Source organism: Diceros bicornis, chromosome 3, assembly GCF_020826845.1.
Source record: "Diceros bicornis minor isolate mBicDic1 chromosome 3, mDicBic1.mat.cur, whole genome shotgun sequence".
NCBI classification, from domain to species: domain Eukaryota; kingdom Metazoa; phylum Chordata; class Mammalia; order Perissodactyla; family Rhinocerotidae; genus Diceros; species Diceros bicornis.
In genome coordinates this window covers 78,922,679-78,942,289 of record NC_080742.1, presented here as the reverse complement: position 1 = coordinate 78,942,289, position 19,611 = coordinate 78,922,679, and the positions used below count along the sequence as shown (strand labels likewise).

The 19,611-nt window shown below is 44.2% G+C and overlaps 1 protein-coding gene across 1 annotated transcript; it reads right to left on the bottom strand.

The window, feature by feature from the left end:
* Window positions 1-13,351, bottom strand: MEST (mesoderm specific transcript). The gene is made up of 12 exons (XM_058530137.1): window positions 13,123-13,351; window positions 9,666-9,820; window positions 7,882-7,961; window positions 7,410-7,487; window positions 7,150-7,286; window positions 6,914-6,972; window positions 5,828-5,868; window positions 5,207-5,277; window positions 4,850-4,951; window positions 3,421-3,497; window positions 2,241-2,304; window positions 1-1,301 (listed from the first exon to the last, which is right to left on the bottom strand). Exons 1-12 carry the CDS (start codon window positions 13,146-13,148, stop codon window positions 1,184-1,186), a joined length of 1,008 nt encoding a protein of 335 aa, XP_058386120.1. The 5' UTR covers window positions 13,149-13,351; the 3' UTR covers window positions 1-1,183.
* Window positions 13,352-19,611: the final 6,260 nt, after the last annotated feature.

Genomic DNA, 19,611 nt, shown 5'->3' with positions numbered 1-19,611 from the left:
TTTTGTCAAAATTCATTTTTATTAATAGAAAATAAACACTTATTCCAGTTTCAGTTATACTTGAAGTTGCTAATAAAAAAAAAGAATTGAAAATAATCACTTAATCCTGTTTTGACTAAAACAATGAAACTGTGGTTTAAAAAAAAAGTATTCAGCACCATTTGCTCATAGGCCTTTCAGAATTTGTTCTTAAAAGTTTCTGGAACTTTCCTGTCTGTAAAGCACAGGAATTGCTGAGCTATATAAGGAAGCCTCTCTGGGACAACCAACGAGAAGTTAAGCAATCATCATAAAAGGAATCAGTGTACATTCGGCATGGTCACTTGGACTGTACAACGATCCCCTCCCCTCCACTTTAGCTCAGGAGGGACATGCTTCTAAGCACTGAGGTATGAAGAGCCGGACTGTTATTTGCTGTTTGAATTAGTCTTTCCAGCTAATAACAGTGAAACTCTGGCACAGATTGCTGTTGGTCCTTAATGTCCTGTGATTTTAGGAAATTCTGTAAATAGTCTGGATTTAGTCCAATTTATTCAGAAATTAAAGAATTGATGTTTAAGAAGGTTCACTACTCTGCCAGAATAAGTGTGTGCTGGTTTAGTCTGCTTATAAAATATATATAATTCATGTAGCTAAATCATAGTCAAAGTATATTTAGAATACTGCATTATTTAAACCAAAGCCTATTTTAACAAAACATCTATTGCTTAGAGAACGTAAAAAAAGCATGTGCCCTTAAAGCCATCCAAAGGAGAAGTAAGGAGGCACCATATCCTCATTCTTTGTTATATGATTCCAATTGGGGTTGGGCTAGAAATTAGCATTTCTAAATATTTCAGAAAAGTCCATAGAAATGTTAAGACTTTTATGCAAAAGAATGTCTGTCTGTTTGTCTTTCTGCATCAGTGAGTAACTGTGCTCATCAGAATTTCCTAATAACACAAAGACAAAGGCAAGTCCATACACTTGGTCAGATGTCAGAGGAACGGAAGGTGGACTATCAGGTCACCCTTAGAGCCTCTGCTGGCTTTTTACTATATACTGTTCACCAGTGTGAGTCAGGTGGACTTCTGTGAGAATAGTGTTTGGTGGCCAGGACCTCTTTTGGGCATTGCTTCCTAAGTGGAATACACAACAGATAAGGGAGTAGGGGAGGTAATACAGGGAAGCTACTCTTTCCAGCTCAGAAGGAGTTGATGAAGCCCATATATGCATTCAAGAAGCCCATGGGATCCTCTAGCTGTGGATAGTGGCTAATGTGGTCATCCAGAATCGACACTGTGGACCGCGGCAGCGTTTTCCTAGTGGAAGAGAACAGCATGTAGGTGAACTTGAGGCGGGAGGGAGGGAGAGGGATGTAAGCCAGTGGGCAGCCCCAGTAAATGCCCCTGTGGACATAACACAGGAAGGAACCAACAAAGAGCTTATTTACCTTCTACTTTGGAATTATCTTAGGCAGATAAACTTGCCAGTTCCATTTATGATGTATACAGACTAGTTTTTAAATGTTCATAATCCAACAGACAACAACTAGAAAATATAACACTTTCGCAACACATGTCAAAGCAGGATAACTTCCAGCTCCTTAGAGAAGCATGAGGCATCAAACAAGTGGCCACTCAGAAACTCACTGTCCAAGTAAAGATAACAAAAGACCTTCCTTAACCCTGGAAGGAGATGCGAGAGGGTATTTTGTTTAAAATTAAATGCAAGCTATCTACTACTAGGTGTTTCTACTAGGCCATATGAAGGTATGGAACATTCTTATGTGACAAAGTCAAGATTTCATATTCCGACACCTTCTGAGTAAGTACTTAGTGAAAATAACCAATGAGAAGGCACTTTTCCACAGTGAGCTCTTAATCTCGCCTTGCAGTCTGCTCAGCTGAGGTCAATAAGTTGGCTTTAGAATCACACTAAAGCAAACATTTCTTATAAACTTCACCCACTTCCATTCCCTGGTTCACATGACAGCTTTTTCTTACCTGTACACCTAGGAATATGCAGTAGCCGTGACATGAAAACAGGCTGAATAAATCAAGAGAATGTATAACTGAATTTCTTGATCTTTACATTTATGTGAGAATAAGATCCCCCAACTCATCCTTTTGTTGTATGTTTCCTGGATGAACAGCCAATGAGGTCAGAAACAGTGGCTAGAACAACAAGCCTGAGCAGACAATCCTGTTCACCACTGTCAGGATGAGGAACTGACAAAACAGAGGCCCCTGAGGACTCACCTGTACAGCTCCAAAAACTCCGGATAGGGATTCACGGGATCCAAAGGCCCATAGATAAAATGAACTAAGAAAGAGAAGAGAAATGAATTACTAACAGCCCTCACATCTCTTCTCCTACCCCCACCCTAAAGTTATCCCTCCAAAAAAATATTTTCTTTAAATGAATTTTTCTTTGTGATAGAAACCTAGCTTCTATCAATAAGTAGGTTCTAAGAAACTTCTGGGAATAAGTCTAAAACTTAGTCCATTTGGGACATATTCTCCTATATACTTATAGCCATTCAGCCCCTTCTTCTGTGCCCTGGACCAAAAGGAAGAGCCCCACTTTCAACATTCTCTTTCTATAAATCCAGGATATTATCATTCTTTTTTTTTTTTTTTTTTGCTGAGGAAGACTGGCCCTGAGCTAACATCCATGCCCATCTTCCTCCACTTTATATGGGACGCTGCCACAGCATGGCTTGACAAGCAGTGCATTGGTGCGCGCCCAGGATCCAAACCGGCGAACCCCAGGCTGCCGCAGCAGAATGCGCACACTTAACTGCTTGCGCCACTGGGCCAGCCCCAACACTATCATTCTATAAGTCTCTCTCTTCAGTTATAATTGACCCTTGACATTTGAAATCAACCAATAATTTCTTGAGCACTAACTACCATGTGTGAGACACTGCACCGACTTTTTTCTTTTTAAACCTGTAAGAATGAAGAGACAAATGAGCAGAAACTATCTATAGCCTCTTGATTAGTAATCTAAACAGCCTTCTGCCCCAGCAATTCAGTATTTAATGTGACAGCCACTGATGACGCACAGCACAGAAACCAGTCTAACTCCATTCCTGACAGTGACACCAACTACCTTTGCAAGAGTATCTCAATGTTTTATCTACTTCATTCCATAACACACGTCACTGGTGTTCCAGATGCTGGGAGTAGGGCTGCCAGATTACATAAAGCGTGACCAGTTAAATTTGAATTTCAGATACAGTGATTTTTTTTTTTTTTTTTAGTATAAGTATGTCCCAAATATTGCATAGCACATACTTATCCTACGAGTATTTGTTGTTTATCTGAAATTCAAATTTAGCTGGGTGTCTCGTATTTTTATTTGCTAAATCTGGCAATTATTTTAACCCCACTGTGCCTCAGTTTTCCTATCAAGATGTAATATAGAAATACTCACTGGGAATAGTTACAGAGGCAAGAGCTCCCACCCAGCGTCTTCTGAACTTCTTCCGCTGATTGATGTACTGTAAGAGACTATAGGAGAGGTAAGTCAGCAGGAGTAGAACAGAAACTTGGATTGTTATAGGGATGCAGAGGCCTGAAATGAGCCACAAGGAACACAAGATATGTTTTCTCAATCCAGAAGCAATTTGGCACTCCTGGGAACGGCCTACTTAATTTACCCATTTCTGTTATCCTCTAGAGTTAACCACCATGTCGCCATGGCAGTGACAATGCCACCTATCGATGTAAGAATCAATGTTTCTTGGTGTTTATTGATCAGGGAATGAGACCTAGGAAGTTAGGTTGGGTTCTGTGTGACTAAAGCCCGGGTCTAAGTTCCGATTGTGGCTCCACCTCTAAGTAGCTCTGTGACTAAAAGGTGTAACACACATCTTTCAACCTCCATTTCTTTGTCTTTAAAAAATAAGATGATTGAACTACATGATCTCTACATTGACATCTACTTCTAAAATTCTAAGTGTAGAAGTTCATGAGCACAAAGCTTCAGTCCCTGCATTTCATTTGACCACAGATAAAACTGAGGAGAATTTCTCTTCCTACAGTGTTAAGATCATAGCCACATTACAAACTCATGTATTCCGATTATTCTGCCTGGCAACTCCAGGAGTTATGAACCTCAAATATTACCTCTTAGAAATGGTATTTACTTTTTGGAAAGTATAAAGAGAATTTTAAAGGAGGATTTTTTTTTCAATTTTTTATATTAAAATGAATCTTCAGGGATCCCATGGAGGTTGGAGTGGGAGGGAGGAATGGCTCCCCCTACCTCACAATTTCCAGCAAAGCCATCAGTTAAAACACTGGAAGCTACACTGACCCAGTTGGCAAAAGGACAGGGCCTTATCTGACACAGTTATGGATATCGGCATCTCTAGGTTCCTCTGTGAAAGCAGCTACAGTCTCATTTGAACCAAGGTATGGGAATTCTTCCTTCAAGACAGAGAAATCTCCCCTCTCAGTCCCTGTTGCTACAGAAAAGATATGAAAAAGGAAGAGACTAGTACTTTAAGAGAGACACTAAGTGCCTTTCACAACTATGATTAGACATTTTGAAGTATTTATTATTAACAAAAAGTCCAAAGAAGGATTTGCCAAAGTCAGTCAGTCAGTTACAAACTGAATTAGCATTAGAATTGGCAGCTGTTTATCCAAACTTTTTGTGCCACATGGCTTAGGCTCAGGGCTCACTCTCTTCTCGACTTCTTTCTTCTTAGAAAGTACAGAGCATGACATTTTTTGGTTCGCCTCGTAGGTCATAACCCACCTTTTTGTGAGAGGGAATGAGAACAAGCAATCCTACGTCTTTCCCCACTTTCCAAAAAAAGCCTCTCCAGAAACCAAAGCAAAGGGTTATTTCTTACCTGTCAATAACTAAGTTCCCGTCATTGTTGCGTATCCCTGCCCACATGTCCCACAGTTCACTCTCAGAGGGTCGGGTGTATGGCCCAAAGACTGGGGTGAGACTGAAAAAAGCCCAAAACAGCAGAAAAGACAAGTGTAAGAAGAACTCAGAATGTCAAATATGATTGGAACCTCAGAGGTCATGTAGTCTGACCCTTAACTGATTTATGAATTCCTTCTACTACTTCCCTGGCAAGTGGCCAACACCTTTGCTTTAAAATATCAAACCCTAGGATTTGGCCCAGAATTTTAATGGCAGCAACTTTCCACTATATTGTTCCCAGGCTGTAGGGAATCAGTCTTTGACAATGACTTACCCTCGCGAGAATACAAAGAAGTTCATCAATCGTGTGAGGATGGGGGACAGCATACCTCCATCTTTGAGAAGCTGGAGGTAAATAAGTAAAAGTAAAAAATCAAGAATCCAGAAGAAGAAGACAACTAACCAGGACAAAAGGTTTAACAGCAGGAACTAAAAAAGGACTTGAGCGAAATCTCCTTCTACTGAAAGGTTTGGTCATTAGCTTTTAGTTTTTTGTTTTGCCTACCTACATTCTTCTCTCATGGAAGACAAACTTATTTCTAATTCCCTTTAAGATTTCTACATTTCACTAGATCCTTAAGACTTTTAATTGATATCTTCCACTTTATAGACTAGGAACCCAATGTGTTCAAACGTCAAGCTGATGACACTAATTTTTAGATAGCTGTATTTCTCCAAATATTTGTTGATTTCTTAGTCTCAGAAATAGTTTTAGGCTTTATGTAGGGACCACTTGCACTGCTTTATTTGCATAAGGTAAAAACGAACTTCATTAATGTAAATTCGTGAAGATTTTAACTACAGCCCATTATACCAGGTATGGCTCTTATCAAGGTCCCAGCATTATTTAGTAAAAATCTTAAAAACTACAAATCTATTCAGTGGAGTAGCCAACCTTTTGGAGAAGGAGAGGACGGTGAGTCTCAGGAAATATACCTGTAGGAGAAGAGACTTAAGTCATTTACCAACAACTTTAGGCCAAACATAGGCCCATTATTGGAGACTGTGGACCCTATTCACTATCACCTGTGGGGCCTTGACTGCCAAAAACAGAATGGCAAATAAAAACTTAGAAGTGTCATCTAATTAATTCTCCAGGGAATTCTGTGTTTAACAGGTCAAATTATATCCGACTAGGATTACTTTCCCCATTGTAAAGATAGAGAAATGGGGAAAATAACATACATGGTCGTCCATACTGCTGATGACTAGGCTGACTCCCCTTAGCGTTTCCTCCCATTCCTCACAACACATAGTGTTATTAATGATTTGGGAAGCAAAAGAAACCAGAGATGTTTCAGGAAGTGTAGGTCTTTAAAAAAAAAAAAACCTAGAGTTTTTCCTTTTCCATTTTCCTCCAGAGTCAATGGGAGAAAGCCATGAGCACTGCTAATAAAGGGACAAACAGACTCCTCTCCCTATCTGCCCTTAAGGTATTCAGGGGACATTTGGATATCCATGGATTTACAAGCCAGGCTCAATGGCACGCAAAGAAAAAGAAACATCTCCAAAGGTCTAATCAGGAGTTCACTAATTTCTAACTGAAACTTGGCACTGCCATCAATTAAGAGTTTCTGAAACAAACCACAGTAGTATTAGAAGTACCTCTGGCTTCATCTCAAATATCTGCATAACTGCATCTGCATCTCAAATTTTTCGCTCTAGATACATAGATCTTGCTAGGTAATGCATTAAAAAGAAGCACATATTACTATAACACAGCTTTTTATTAACTGTATGTCAATAAAATTAGTTTCCTTTGTAATCCTATTATTTCCTATATTTAAAAACATTATTCTGAGAAAAGGTCAATAAATCTCATCAGACCACCAAACCAGTTCATGGCACAAAAAAGGTCAAGATCTAGTTAAATTGTGTCTGTTTGCAGTACCATCAGATTACCATTTAGATGTCACAGTGATGTCTAACCATGGCCTTTCTAGGCTACACCTCAATTTTCACTGACCACCAAGGCAATTACCTCCATTTGACAGACAGAGACTCTTGATGGTAAGCCGACCAGAACGATTCTGCTTGAACCTAGAAAGAGGGGAGGGAAACACACATCTGAGTCTCGGACTTATACCAATGCAGCGGCCGAAGACAAAACTCCCAAGAGGGAAAAGGGCTAGAAAGAATCCAGGAACAATTTACTTTTCCCAACATCTTAAACAAGTGAACCTTGTGACTAGTACAGAAGTCTATGAGTTCACTGACCTATAGAGCAGCTCTTGAGCAACGGTATCTCCATAATCATGAGACAAAAGGTTGATCCTGCGGTTTTGGAGCCCCAGATGCCGCAGAAGAGCCTCCACGATGCTGGCCTGCTCAAATATGGAGTAGTGATGTGGTCTCTAAAGAAAGGAAAGCCCAGACAGACAGGATAAAGTCATGAGTGGAGATCTGTCTGCCAGCCTGACCCCTCTGTCCTCACCTACCTCCACCCTCTACTCTGGTCCCGTCTGGATACTTCTTACCGGTTTGTCACTGAAGCCAAAGCCTAAGAAATCGAGGGCTATCACTCGATGAAACCTCAGGGTCAGACCTTCCCAAATCTATAAGAAAGAAAGATGATTTGGACTTTCTGATCCTGCCCGTCCTCTCCTGCAACCTACAGCAGCATGGGAGTTTCATCCCCACCTCAGCGTAGCAGGCAGACTTCAATAAAGGGAATACCTCATGAAACCACCACAGGCCCACAGATCAGCCTCTTGGAGAGTGCTTTATTCCTAGTAATTAATCTCTATTGAGGGAGGAATGCTAGCATTTTTAACTTGGCAGTGATTCTTCCCAGACTGCCAAAGAGTTTTTTACTCCCTTACAGTAAATGAGAAACAGTTCTACATTTAATTCTATTTTATTAAGCAATTCAAATATGCAAAAGCCAGCAAAATCCTTGATTTTGGACATTTAAAGACATAGTAGGACTTAGAAGTCTGATTTCCTTACCTTGTACCAATCATAGCTGGATGTTGGAAAGCCATGTAAAAGCACGACTATCTCTGGACTTCCAACCACACCCACAGAGTCTAGGAAGAAGGAGAGAGGGAAGTTAGGCCGGCTCCTAAAATAACCTTGAAGATATTAAAATCTAAGTAATCATGTATAAAGGACAAGAAACCCTGCCGAAAGTAATGAAATTAAAATAATAGATTTCCTTTTAAAATACAAGATGATTGCTTTAGGTAAAAACACACATTTGATTCTTTATTTTCTTTTAATCTGTATATTAAAAAACTGTAAATGGCACACTTTAGATGAAAATACTTGAAGACAGTCTGCTTACTTTCACCTAGATTTTTTTAAAAAGTATTTCCCCATTTCTCCCTTTATTAATATGCAAATTGTTTTTCACAGTAAAAAAGTAAACTTTCATAGTTAAAAGTATACAGTCACAACATATAAACCACAAATTCTTCATGTCTTATCATTAATGGCCTCACAAAATTCTCTAAAATATAGCAACCCTTCCTCAGCCTGGTGAGCGCCTTAGTGTATGCTGCCTGTCCAGCCCCTTTATTTCCCGCAGAGGAGACTCAATCCAATGCCAAAAGCATAATCCTCAAACTACTGCAAAATTCTAACAGCTATAAAAAAGGGTTAGTCGATATAGAGATGAACATTTTTTAATGCATAAACATCTTTTAAATCAGCCAAACATTTAAACAGTAAAACGCCTTGCTAATTAATAGTATTAGATTAAAACTGACACATTCATATACTGCCAGTGGCATGAGAATTTGGTAAGGTTTGCAAAAATAAATTAGTTACAAGCAATTAAAAATTTTATATACTTTAGCCTAGGAGTCTTATTCTTGAGAATCTATGCAAATAAAATCATTCCATTTACACTAGTATACTTTGCAAGTATAAGGAAAAAATAAACACATACATGCAGATTTCCCTTCAACATTAACTATTTAAAACATTAAAAAACTGGAAACAACCTAAATGACCAATGTAAAGAAATTATATACTTACTTAGTTGAATATAGCAGATGAGAGGCGGTCAGGAGCAATAATGAAAAACGGTTTATGACAAACATTTTTCGTTATTGCTCTTGACCTCCGCTCAAAAGAAAGCTTTTCCAATCGCGTTTCCCAGTTTCTTTACCTATAAAATGAGATGAATGGCACCTCTCTCCAAGTACTGTTGTAAAGATTAAACGAAATAACGAAGGCTGAAAACATAATTCAATGCCTAGCATATGGTAATTACTTGATAAGTAGCAGTCATAACAATATCATGAGCAAATTAATTTATACAAAAGTATAAGACAAATCACATTTAGTTATGCATATCACAAATAATCTTTATAGAAAACAATAAAAAGAGATCAGGAATTTGAGGGGGGAGAACAGAACCAATGGTAACTATTATCTATGAATACTGTTTATATTACCTGATACTGTGGGTGCTCAAAAGAGAAAACCGGTATCTATCAGTACAAGTCAGGCTACAAAGAAAAATTATACTAAGAAGTCAGTTCTACAGAGATTAGAATCTCAATTCTAGCCACCCTCCCCTCCCACCCCCCCAGCAGTTTTCTTTGAGTTTCCCTGCTATCAAGTTAACAGGGAGAATTAGTCTATTCCTTCAAGCACACTATACAGAAAAAGGAGTTTTTACTGGATCACTGAGGGGCAATAGAGACCAATGGACACAAAATAAGTACCTCAGTGGTACCTACGGGACCTGTAGAGGCAGGGTGTTCCAACAGTCCTGTTCTTACCTTGGTAGAAGATGCGCAGTCCCTTGTAGGTGAAAAATTTGCCTGATGACTTCCATGAGTGAAGAGCAGGGGAAAGCTGGGGGGGCGGGATGTGCAGGTAGGCCGCAAGCAGGGGCACAGCCAGTAGCCCCACCTGGACCCACCACTCCCTCATCCTGTCGGAAAATCAGAGACCCAGGTAAGCAGTCAGGTGATACTATACACGCTTCTATAAGCCACAAACTGGTAAGATCGGATGGGAAATTTCTGTACCATGCAGTGACTACCTTGCCCTCCATGTGAACATGGCAGAAAGTTTACCAAGGAGAATGTAAGCACATCTCTGCCTGCTGTGGCAATCATCATATTGGCTCACCATTCTAATTTTAAGGAAAAAATATATTATTTTAATATGTAATCTTCCCCGTCTCCTTCTCCCCACTTTAACCCCTCAGCCCCTCCCCCTTGTGCTCTTCCCAAGACCTGCTGAAGAGGATTTATGTAAAGTAAAAGGAAGGTTACTTCAGTATTGTGCATGTTTTCATGGGCTTTTATTAAGGCTTCCCAAGAAAAAAATAATAAAATCCTTCATATTTACTCTAAAAGCTCTACCACCTAGTAAGTAAACTGTTTTATTTTTTAACTAATTTTAGTTAACTAAAATGTTTTTAAACTGTTTAAAATATACATATATGTAGTAACATCACATGTCCTTAGGCAGGAACCTGCTCTTGATTTTTTAATATTTATTAGACCTCTGACCCCAGTGAAGCCCCATTTGGCCCTCCTATCTGGATTTGTGTTGAGAAACTGTGAAAGTTTGTGAAAGTTAAGAAGATAGGTCCACTGTATATTCCAACATAAGCAGCTCTGTCATGACCCTGAATATCTAATCTCTTGAGAGGTCAGGGAAGCAGATTATATTTCTGCTTTTCTTAGCAGACTCTTGAGGAAGCTCTCAATTATTTAATTTCTTAGGACTCCCCCTCCCCGCCACCTCCAAAAAATGATAATAATAAGACAGAGCTCATACCTAACATCTGGGAATTAATTTTCTTTGGAAGGAAAGCACTGGTTTGCACACACCCAACCTTCCCATGCCCAGGACTACAAAGGTCCAGGTCAGTTTATCCACAATGACAAGGAGTGCTAAACAGGAATTAGAAACAGTTCCCTCATTTCTAACTTACAATTGCTGATGGTCACCAGGGAAAGAATTGTCAGTAGAATGGGCGTTATCTTAAAATAGCCAGAATGGAAATATCTTTCAAAACTGAAATCAGAGTCCTCAAGAAAACAGAGCTATAAATAAGGGAAATTAATTGTCAAAGCCCTGGTGGAAATGGCTTTGTGACTGTACACACACCCTCCCAACATACTACCTGTAATCTGAACACAATTCCTACCCATCACAAACAAATCCAACTCACAAAATAATTTTTTTTAAACTCTAAAATAAATAAATAAGCCTGGGGTTCCACAGTGGTAAAATAACCACATCCATTATTAAGGAATCTCAGCTCCTTTGCCTATTTTTTAGGCATCACTAGGGCAGTCTTTTTTTTTTTTTTTTTTTTTTCTTTTTTTCCTCCAAACTAACGGTCCATAAAGCAGACCCAGTGATGTGGTTCTACCTTTCAAGGTAATATTAGAAATGATTCGAAAAAGTGTCCAGAACATGATCATTATATCATAATTTTCACCCCACGATACTAGCCAGCTATATCCCAATATCTCCTTGAAAGATGAGATGACAAAAAGCATTAGGTTTCGATTATCATTTCTCAGAGCTATCTGTCCTATACTTCAGCTCATACATTTTCACCTTCGCATTTCATCACTCCTTATCCCCATGCTCCTCATCTCATTCATTCACAGCTTCCAGCAGCCGAATATCTGCAATGACTCAGCAGAGAGCCAGGGAGGGGCTACTAGAGGAGCAAGCGGAAGGAGCGCCCCGGGGGGGCAGGGGGGGCGCAGGAGAACAACACACACTCTGCTCCTGGACACCCCCACCCTCCACAGGTTCCTTCTCTTTCACTCCAAGAACGCAAAGAGGCAATCCCTCAGGAAGCCGTTTTCTGTTTTAATTACCTCAGAAAAAATGCCCTAACGACATTTTAGGATTTTTAGTAGGGAAGCAATCTGGCAGTCAGTAGGAAAAATGGATTAAACATTTTTTGACCAAAATCTCCATTATTTGATGAGCCATGAGTCAAGAGCATAAATTCCACAAACCTTCTGGAAATTTATCAACCTTTCCGAGCCTTTATTTCTTCATCTTGTACATAGAAAAAATACACTCATTTAATACCACCAAACCTGCCCGCTTTACAGCATCCCCATGAGACTACGAACTACTTTGTAAACCAATGCAAACAATTCATGTGTAACATTATAACAGTTTGGTCACATGTCCATTCTCACTTGGCTTCTTGTTACTGAAATCTCAAAAATACATACTCATTGGTGATAAGGCCATGCAAGTTCTAGTCACACCTAAGCGGTAACTCCCACCACGGCACCAGGGTCTCGAAATTCTAAATTGCGGCAGGTCGACGCCCGGGTCTAGAAATTTTAAATTGCGCCACAGCAATACCAGGTCTTGAAATCTTAAGTCGCACCACGACAATACCACGGTCTCCAAATTCTAAATTCAGCAGGGCGATGCCAAGGTCTCGAAATTCTCAATTGCGCCACAGCAATACCGGGTCTTGAAATCTTAAATTGCACCACAGCAATACCAGGGTCTCGAAATTCTAAATCGCGGCAGGGCGATGCCGGGGTCTCGAAATTCTAAATTGCGCCACAGCAATACCCAGGTCTTGAAATCCTAAATCGCACCACAGCAATACTGGGGTCTCGAAATCTAAATCGCGCCAAGGCTTTGCAGAGGTCTACAAATCCTAAACCGTGCCAGGATGATATCCGGGTGCTCAAGTCCTAAATCACACCAAGGTGAAACCAGGGTCTAAAAATCCTAAACAGCGCGAGGGCGATGCCTGAATCTAAAAATCCTAAATCGCATCAGAGCGATACCAGGGTCTAGAAATCTTAAGTCACGCCAGGACGACGCTGGAGCCTAGAAATCCTAAATAGCGCCAGGGCGACACGAGGGTCTAGAAATCCTAAATCGCATCAAGGCGACGCCAGGGTCTAAAAATCCTAAATCGCGCGAGGGCGACGCCGGGGTCTAAAAATCCTAAATCGCATCAGAGTGATACCAAGGTCTAGAAATCCTAAATCAGGGAGATCCCGCTTTCGTGCAGGAGTGACATTCCCTCCCAAGTAGGCTGAGCAGGCTCAGAGGACAAAAACGCGCGCCCCCTGCCCCCGGTGGGGTTTTCCCTCCACCGAGGCAGTCGCAGTCCGGCAGCCAGCTCGGACACACCAAGTCCCCATCCGCTAGCCCGCACCCCGGTCAGGGACAACGGCTCCCAGCCAGCCACACCCCCTCGCGCCTGCCGCGCACACCCACCTGCGGAGGCGATCTCGGCGCACCATGGCCGCGTCTTATCCCATGCCGTCCGGCACACCGGTACGGAGCACAGGGCGCGCCGTGGCGCCCACAGCCGCGCAGAGCCGGCCGGCAGCGAGGCGCAGCCCACAGCCGCGAGGGCAGCGCCGGCCGCGGCAAGCAGCGAGCGGCCACCCGGGCTCGCGCTGCGGCACTGCGCTAGGGCGGCTGCCGCAGTGGAGACGCCGCTCGCGGGGATGCGCGGGACGTGCTGGTTGCCGCGGCGGCACAGAGCGAGTGGGCACCGACTTTTAGAGCCCACCCGCGCCCCGCCCCTGGCCCGCCCACCGCGCCGCAGTGCCCCTCCCGCCACAGCTGCTGCCCCTCCCCCTAGCCCTGCTGCTGCTGCAGGAATGGGGTGCCTCCCTCACAGCAGCTCCTCCGGGGGGCACCTTCAGGGGTGTCGACCCCGCCAGCACCCTGCTGCTCCCTCACAGGGCCCCCAACCCTGAGCTCCAGGGCCTGCGCAGAAATCCTCCTCCAGCTAGTTAACGCCACAGACCCCTGAGACCCACCCCGTTAGACCACCCACCGGCTCCCCAACCCCAGAAGTGGCCACTCGACCTCAGGTGCGGCGAGGATCAGGGTGCCAGCTGTGGGCCTGCTCCTGTCCCGCGCAGCGCCCAAGGCGTGGGTTCTGAACTGCTTGAGTGCCCGGCCCAGAGCAGCGGTCCACAAGCACCCAACACCTCCTAGGTCCCTAACTACGGGGAACCCAACGACAAGCTCGGTAGGACCTACCACCAAGCCAATCGGCTGATTCATGGGATGGCCACCACGGAGCAAAAAGGGCAAAATTTGAGCAAAGTCTAGGTTCTCTCGCTCTGCCACCACCGCGGCGCGGGGCACGTTTGCTCTGCAGCAGCGCGACGTGGTCCGCATGCCAGAGCCCCGCCGCAGCCTCCCGCGCACCCGCTCCCAACAAAGGGCCTTTCCAGCGCCGGAAAGAATGATCATCACAATTATGAGACTAGCTCCCCTTTATCTGTGTAAGACTGAATCACAATGCAAGGGCCCCAGTGGTACAGGAAAGAGGGAAGAATTTTTTCCTTCATCCATAATCCTTGAAAAAGCATCTATTACGCCTTCGAAAAGAAAAGTGTAGAGAATCACTGAGTGTCTGTGTTCATTTTCTGGCTGTAAAATGAAATTCTGACGAATGTGCACGGGCTGCGAGCGAGCCAGGCAGCCCGAGCAGCGCCGGCTCCCTCCAGCGGGGGCGCTGCAGGCCTCTCTAAACCCCGCGACCGCCGGGCCCTCCGCCGCTCTGTAGCCAAGCACGATGTGGAACATTCGTGCAGAAGGCCGGTCCAACCCTGCCGGTCCAACCGAGCCCACCGGACACTAACAGTGCGCCGGGGAGCTGAGGGCCACCAACCAGGTATAGGAGAAACCACCTTCTATGAGCATGTCATGAAAATGTGTGGCGCAATCTACTGTACACTTCTACTGGTGTTCGATTAAGAGGGTCGTGAAACAAATGCTTATGGTACCTACGGAGCGCTTAAGAGCCGGGATGCAAAGATGAGCGAGATATGGTCCCTGCCCCAGAGCAAGATGCTGACCATGGTGGTGGTGGGGGGGGAGACACACAAGAACCGACGCTGCTTAAATGTTTCCTTTAATTTCCTGGCCACATTTTGTGACAAGCTGGCCCCCTCCTCCTAACGTGTAAGGCCCTCAAAGGCCAAGCCCAACTATTATTCACCTTTTGTATCCCCAGGGCCCGCCACAGTGCTGTCCACAAAGCAGGCCCCTAATAAATACTGCATGAATACGTACAAGAATTTGAGGGCGCACAGAGGAGGAAGTAATTAAGGGGAGGGGGGAAGGGTCGTCTTGGATGATGAATAGACATTTACCCGAGAGACAAAAAGCATTCCAACCAGAGGGGTTGGCATTGGCAAGCACCGGAGGCGCAGGACTGCACGACCTTTGGGGAAAACTGCGAGTCCTTCGGGCTGGGGGGCCGACAAGCAAAAAATTAGGCTAGAAAGAGTACTTCATCCTAAGGAGTTTGGAATTTGTCCTAAAGAAAATTGGAAGCCACAGACGGATTTAAACCCCTTATGGCCTTAATTGGTTACTTAACAAAATTTAAATTAGTCCCTTTACAAATGGAAGATTACCTATTTTAGCTAACCACCGCCACCTTTTAAGTACTGAATTACTTAGCAAAATTTAAATCGGTCCTTTCAACGGAGTAAAGGCTTTCCTATTTCAACCAACGACAACGATAACAACCTTTGGACGATATTTTGTTTCCTGTCTACTGTCAATGGAACCTGTGAGTCCTACAAACAATTCTGCACTTTCATTCTCACCGGCCAGAAGGACCAGCAACAGGATGAAGGCAATTTTGTATTTAATGGACTGAGTGCACACAAAGGAATCTTATTCTGAAAGCCATGGAACATGTCCACCCACAGGGAACAAGTGGGCAGACAGGAGGAGAGACCCTTTGAGGGGCTGGGGAGGGGACCAAGGGAAGCTCTTGAAGACAAACAGGAATTCTAATTTGGTCGCTCAAAAGAAACCCTCCTGGACAGAGGGACCAGGGAAAATTTCCTTGGAGAAGGAGGCATGAGTTTGAGAAGGATCTTCAACCTAAAACTTGGTTAGGTGGGGAGAAAGCGTTCCTATTTGGAACAACCTCCAGCACAGAGGCAAGGAGTCCGAAAAACGCAGAGGATACTCTGAGAGATTAACTTGGCGAAAGTCGGGATTTTGCTTTGGAAAGTCAAGGCAGAAATGCTTGCAATAATGCCCCAGGAGCCAAAGAGTTAATGAATTTTCTAAACGTGCCTGACTTACTTCCAGAAAGGAGCTTCCTCTACTGGGGGAGAATCTGGCCCAAGGTATAAAACACTTGGAGCGCCTGAGAAAACATGTAACCATACATAAATCCAAAATCTGCCTCTGGCTGGCTCTCAGCGCACCCTTTCAGTTCCTAGACACAGACATCATGCTTAACCGCCACCACAGGCAGCGGTATTCCCTCAACCAGTAGCTTATCATACATTCCTGTCACATTCCAATTCGAAGACAGTCCCTCATAATAAGACCTCTGATTTGTGCAAAAAGTAGTGTCGAAAGCTCGGCATTTATTAGCTTGCTGATGTATAACAGCGGTATGAGATCAGCAGGGCTGGTACCACAGGTTCAATAATCATATTTTTCTAACCCCAGTTTGAGACCCATAATATGACAAATACAAGGATATTTATGGAGACAGCAGGACAGAACTGGGATTGCCACTTTCAAGAGCCATAACTATCGATTCAAATAAACTAAAAAAGTTCAAGATGGGAGAAAAATGGTTCAACAGCAGCACATGTTAAAGAAACTTCGGGTTTTAATTGACAGTGAGGCCATGTGATATGGCTCCAAAAAACCCATTGCCGATTGTAGGCTGTAATTACAGAAGTACCCAGCATAAGCTAATCCTACTCTATTCTGATAGACCTCACAGAAAGTATTTTATTCTGTTCTACAGAGCAGATATTAAGAGACACATAGACAAACAGGAATTTGTTCAGACATCAACTAAAATGCATTGCAGGGGCCGGCCCAGTGGCACAAGTGGTTAAGTGCACATGCTCCGCTGCGGTGGCCCAGGGTTTGCTGGTTCAGATCCCGGGCGCGCACCGACGCACCGCTTGGCAAGCCATGCTGTGGTGGCGTCCCATATAAAGTGGAGGAAGGTGGGCATGGATGTTAGCCCAGGGCCAGTCTTCCTCAGCAAAAAGGGGAGGATTGGCAGATGTTAGCTCAGAGCCGATCTTCCTCATAAATAAATAAATAAATAAATAAATAAATAAAATGCAAATTATGTCACTGAAAGTATAACAGCTCTCATATTTTAAGCTCCTACTACAGCATGGATCTTCACCCAATTTATCCCTAATCCTCACAATAACTTGGCTAAATGAGTATTGCCATCCACATTTTTCAGAAAAACACAGCAGCTCAGAGCACTAAGTGTTAGTATGTGAAGGGACTAGGAACTGAACGCAGATGTGTCTGGCTCCAAAGCTGGCGTTCTTTCCACTACCCCACACTGCCTCCCTGTTTAAAATAACTGGGCATGTTTGGTTGGAAGAAAAGAAGCCTTGTGGAGTGAGTGGAAGAAGGAAATGTGTTAGCAGTCCTCAAATATTTGTGGAAGCAGCATTAGACATTTTATTCTGTATGGCTCCAACGAGTGCAAATTGTAGAGAAACAGATGTCGATTCAACATAAAGAATTTTCCAACAGTCGGAGGTGTCTAGAGACTGGGTGGCTCAGCCATTTTGGGGACCTGACAAGTTCCGTCACTAGGGGCTAGGTAACCCTATGGCAGGTATGCAAGCTCTGGATGTATGAATACATGAATGTCCTTTAATGTTTTTCTCCATCTGATAGAAACTAAGGCTCAGAGAGGTATTGGAACTTGGCCAAGGTGACCCCTCTAAGGGGTCAAATCCACAACAGGTCTTCCCTGGGTGTCCCTCAGCCCAGAGCTCTTTGTACCACATGCTATTTCATCCTGAGGGCAAGATAAATTGAAGAAATTATCCATAGAATCACATCAACCTCCCTCTCAACCAAATTTAACCAATATATCCCAAAAGTGACTAGTGACTTCTTTCCTCTTCAGGCTCATTTTTGGGAAAAGTCTTTGGGTGCAAAAAGTTCAAAAGATGAGGGGTAGAGGAGAGATGCAAGGGAGCTGAATAATCCATTAACCAGATCAGATGAACCCAAGTGACAGACAGCAGTTTCTAGAGACTACAGTATTACTAGGCACCGGTACAGTAACTTTACACACCCTCTGCATTGCTGGGCACACCCCATAATCCCACACCTAGAGTACATCTTAAACACTCACACAGATAAATAGGTTGAAGGATGCAAAATAAAATCTTCTCTTGCATTCTTATAACTTTCCACTCTTTCACTTTTATAACTATTCTCCCATCTGATGCTCACCACAGTCCTCTAAGGAAAACAACTACTTTCTTTCAGACAGACAAGCAATTTCCCAGCTGCCTGGGGAAGAAAGGACTATATAGCACGACTCTGTTTCCCTTTTTTTTTTTTTAACTACTTTCCCCATTAGATTCTTCTTCCAGCCGGGATGAGCCAACCCAGAAGCAGGTGTTCCGCTTTTCCTCCATTGCTTCCATCACCTCTCACCCTCCTCAGCGGCCCTCCCCGCCTGCCCTCGTGCCCCCACGCACGCTCCGACCGCAGGCTTCTCCCCATCCCGTTCCTGCCACACTCGCTGTCTAACTCGCAGAGACCACCACCCACCCGGCCGCTGGCTGCCGGCCGCGTCCACGCGGCCCACTGCACACCCGCCGGGCCCCCACACTCGCCCGGGCCCGGTGGCTGCGCCTCCTTAACCCCCACGCTGTCCCAACGTGGGAAGGCGCAGCCTCCCAGGAACTCGAGTCCTCATTCCCCGGGGGAGCGGTCAAGCCGACTAACGGAGTGACTAAACGTGGTAGGGGAGGCAAGCCTCGGGCGAGGGCTAGGGGACTTTTGTGTTCTCGTCCAACCCCGAGGTTCTGGGAAATGACCACCGAGGACCTCGCCCACGTGGCCCTCGTGTGGCTACCCACGAACCCCAGCGGAGTCCTGCAAGCCCCACATATGCTCACGCCCTCCTGGGCCACTCTCACTCCAAGTTTGGCCCCCAGGACTGGTGTGGTCCATGCACACTATCCACATACCCCAAGTGTGGCCATACCCACTCAGGGTGAGGGTGGTGGGTCACTCCTTCCCCGCCCGTCTCTTACCTGACTCAGGTAAGACTTGGGCTACAAGACTCCATATTTGGGGAAAGCGGTTGCGCATGCGCTCCCAGCGGTCAGAGGTTCCCAGCCTTATCCTAGCCCCCAGGGAAGACCCGGCCAGGCCACCGAATACCCGGCTTTGGGCTAGAGCGTCGCCAACTCCGCGCACCGGCCCATCGTCCCTGAGCCCAACATGTGCAGCCGCCTACTCCCTGCCAGGCGTCAGCGCCACCTATTGGAAAGGGTATGAAATGGCAGGCCGTGCCTTGGCAACGAATCTAAGGGATTGGATAAATAAGAATACATTTTTAGACGGCCTAACGTGAGTACTTTTACGTGATAGAGCTGAAGGCCAAAGAAGTGAGATTTTGGTAGTTGTTAACTATGTAGAGATCTTTGGTGAGCCTTCCCTATCTCAGCCATTCCCTAACTTCATGGTTACCCTAAAGACTCCTACATCTACATCCCCAGCCCTACCCCGAACTCTAGATCTAGATATTTGCCGGCCTTCTGTTCCTCTTCACGTGAATGGCCCACACACATCTCATACTCAACAAGGGCTAAGTTAAATTCACTACCCTTACTCTATCTGCTCCTTCCCACACTATGAACTGACCCCTCTTCTCCAGAATCTGTGCTTCCTTCTAGAGTCTCTATCTTGGTTAATGGC

Excerpts from the sequence above, each read along its gene's own strand:
- MEST (XM_058530137.1), bottom strand. The coding sequence starts at position 13,148 with ATGGTGCGCCGAGATCGCCTCCGCAG. Across the intron at positions 6,973-7,149 it reads GCTCAAGAGCTGCTCTATAG|GTTCAAGCAGAATCGTTCTG; the intron begins GTCAGTGAACTC and ends CCCTCTTTCTAG. Across the intron at positions 4,952-5,206 it reads TTCTTTGTATTCTCGCGAGG|TCTCACCCCAGTCTTTGGGC; the intron begins GTAAGTCATTGT and ends GGCTTTTTTCAG.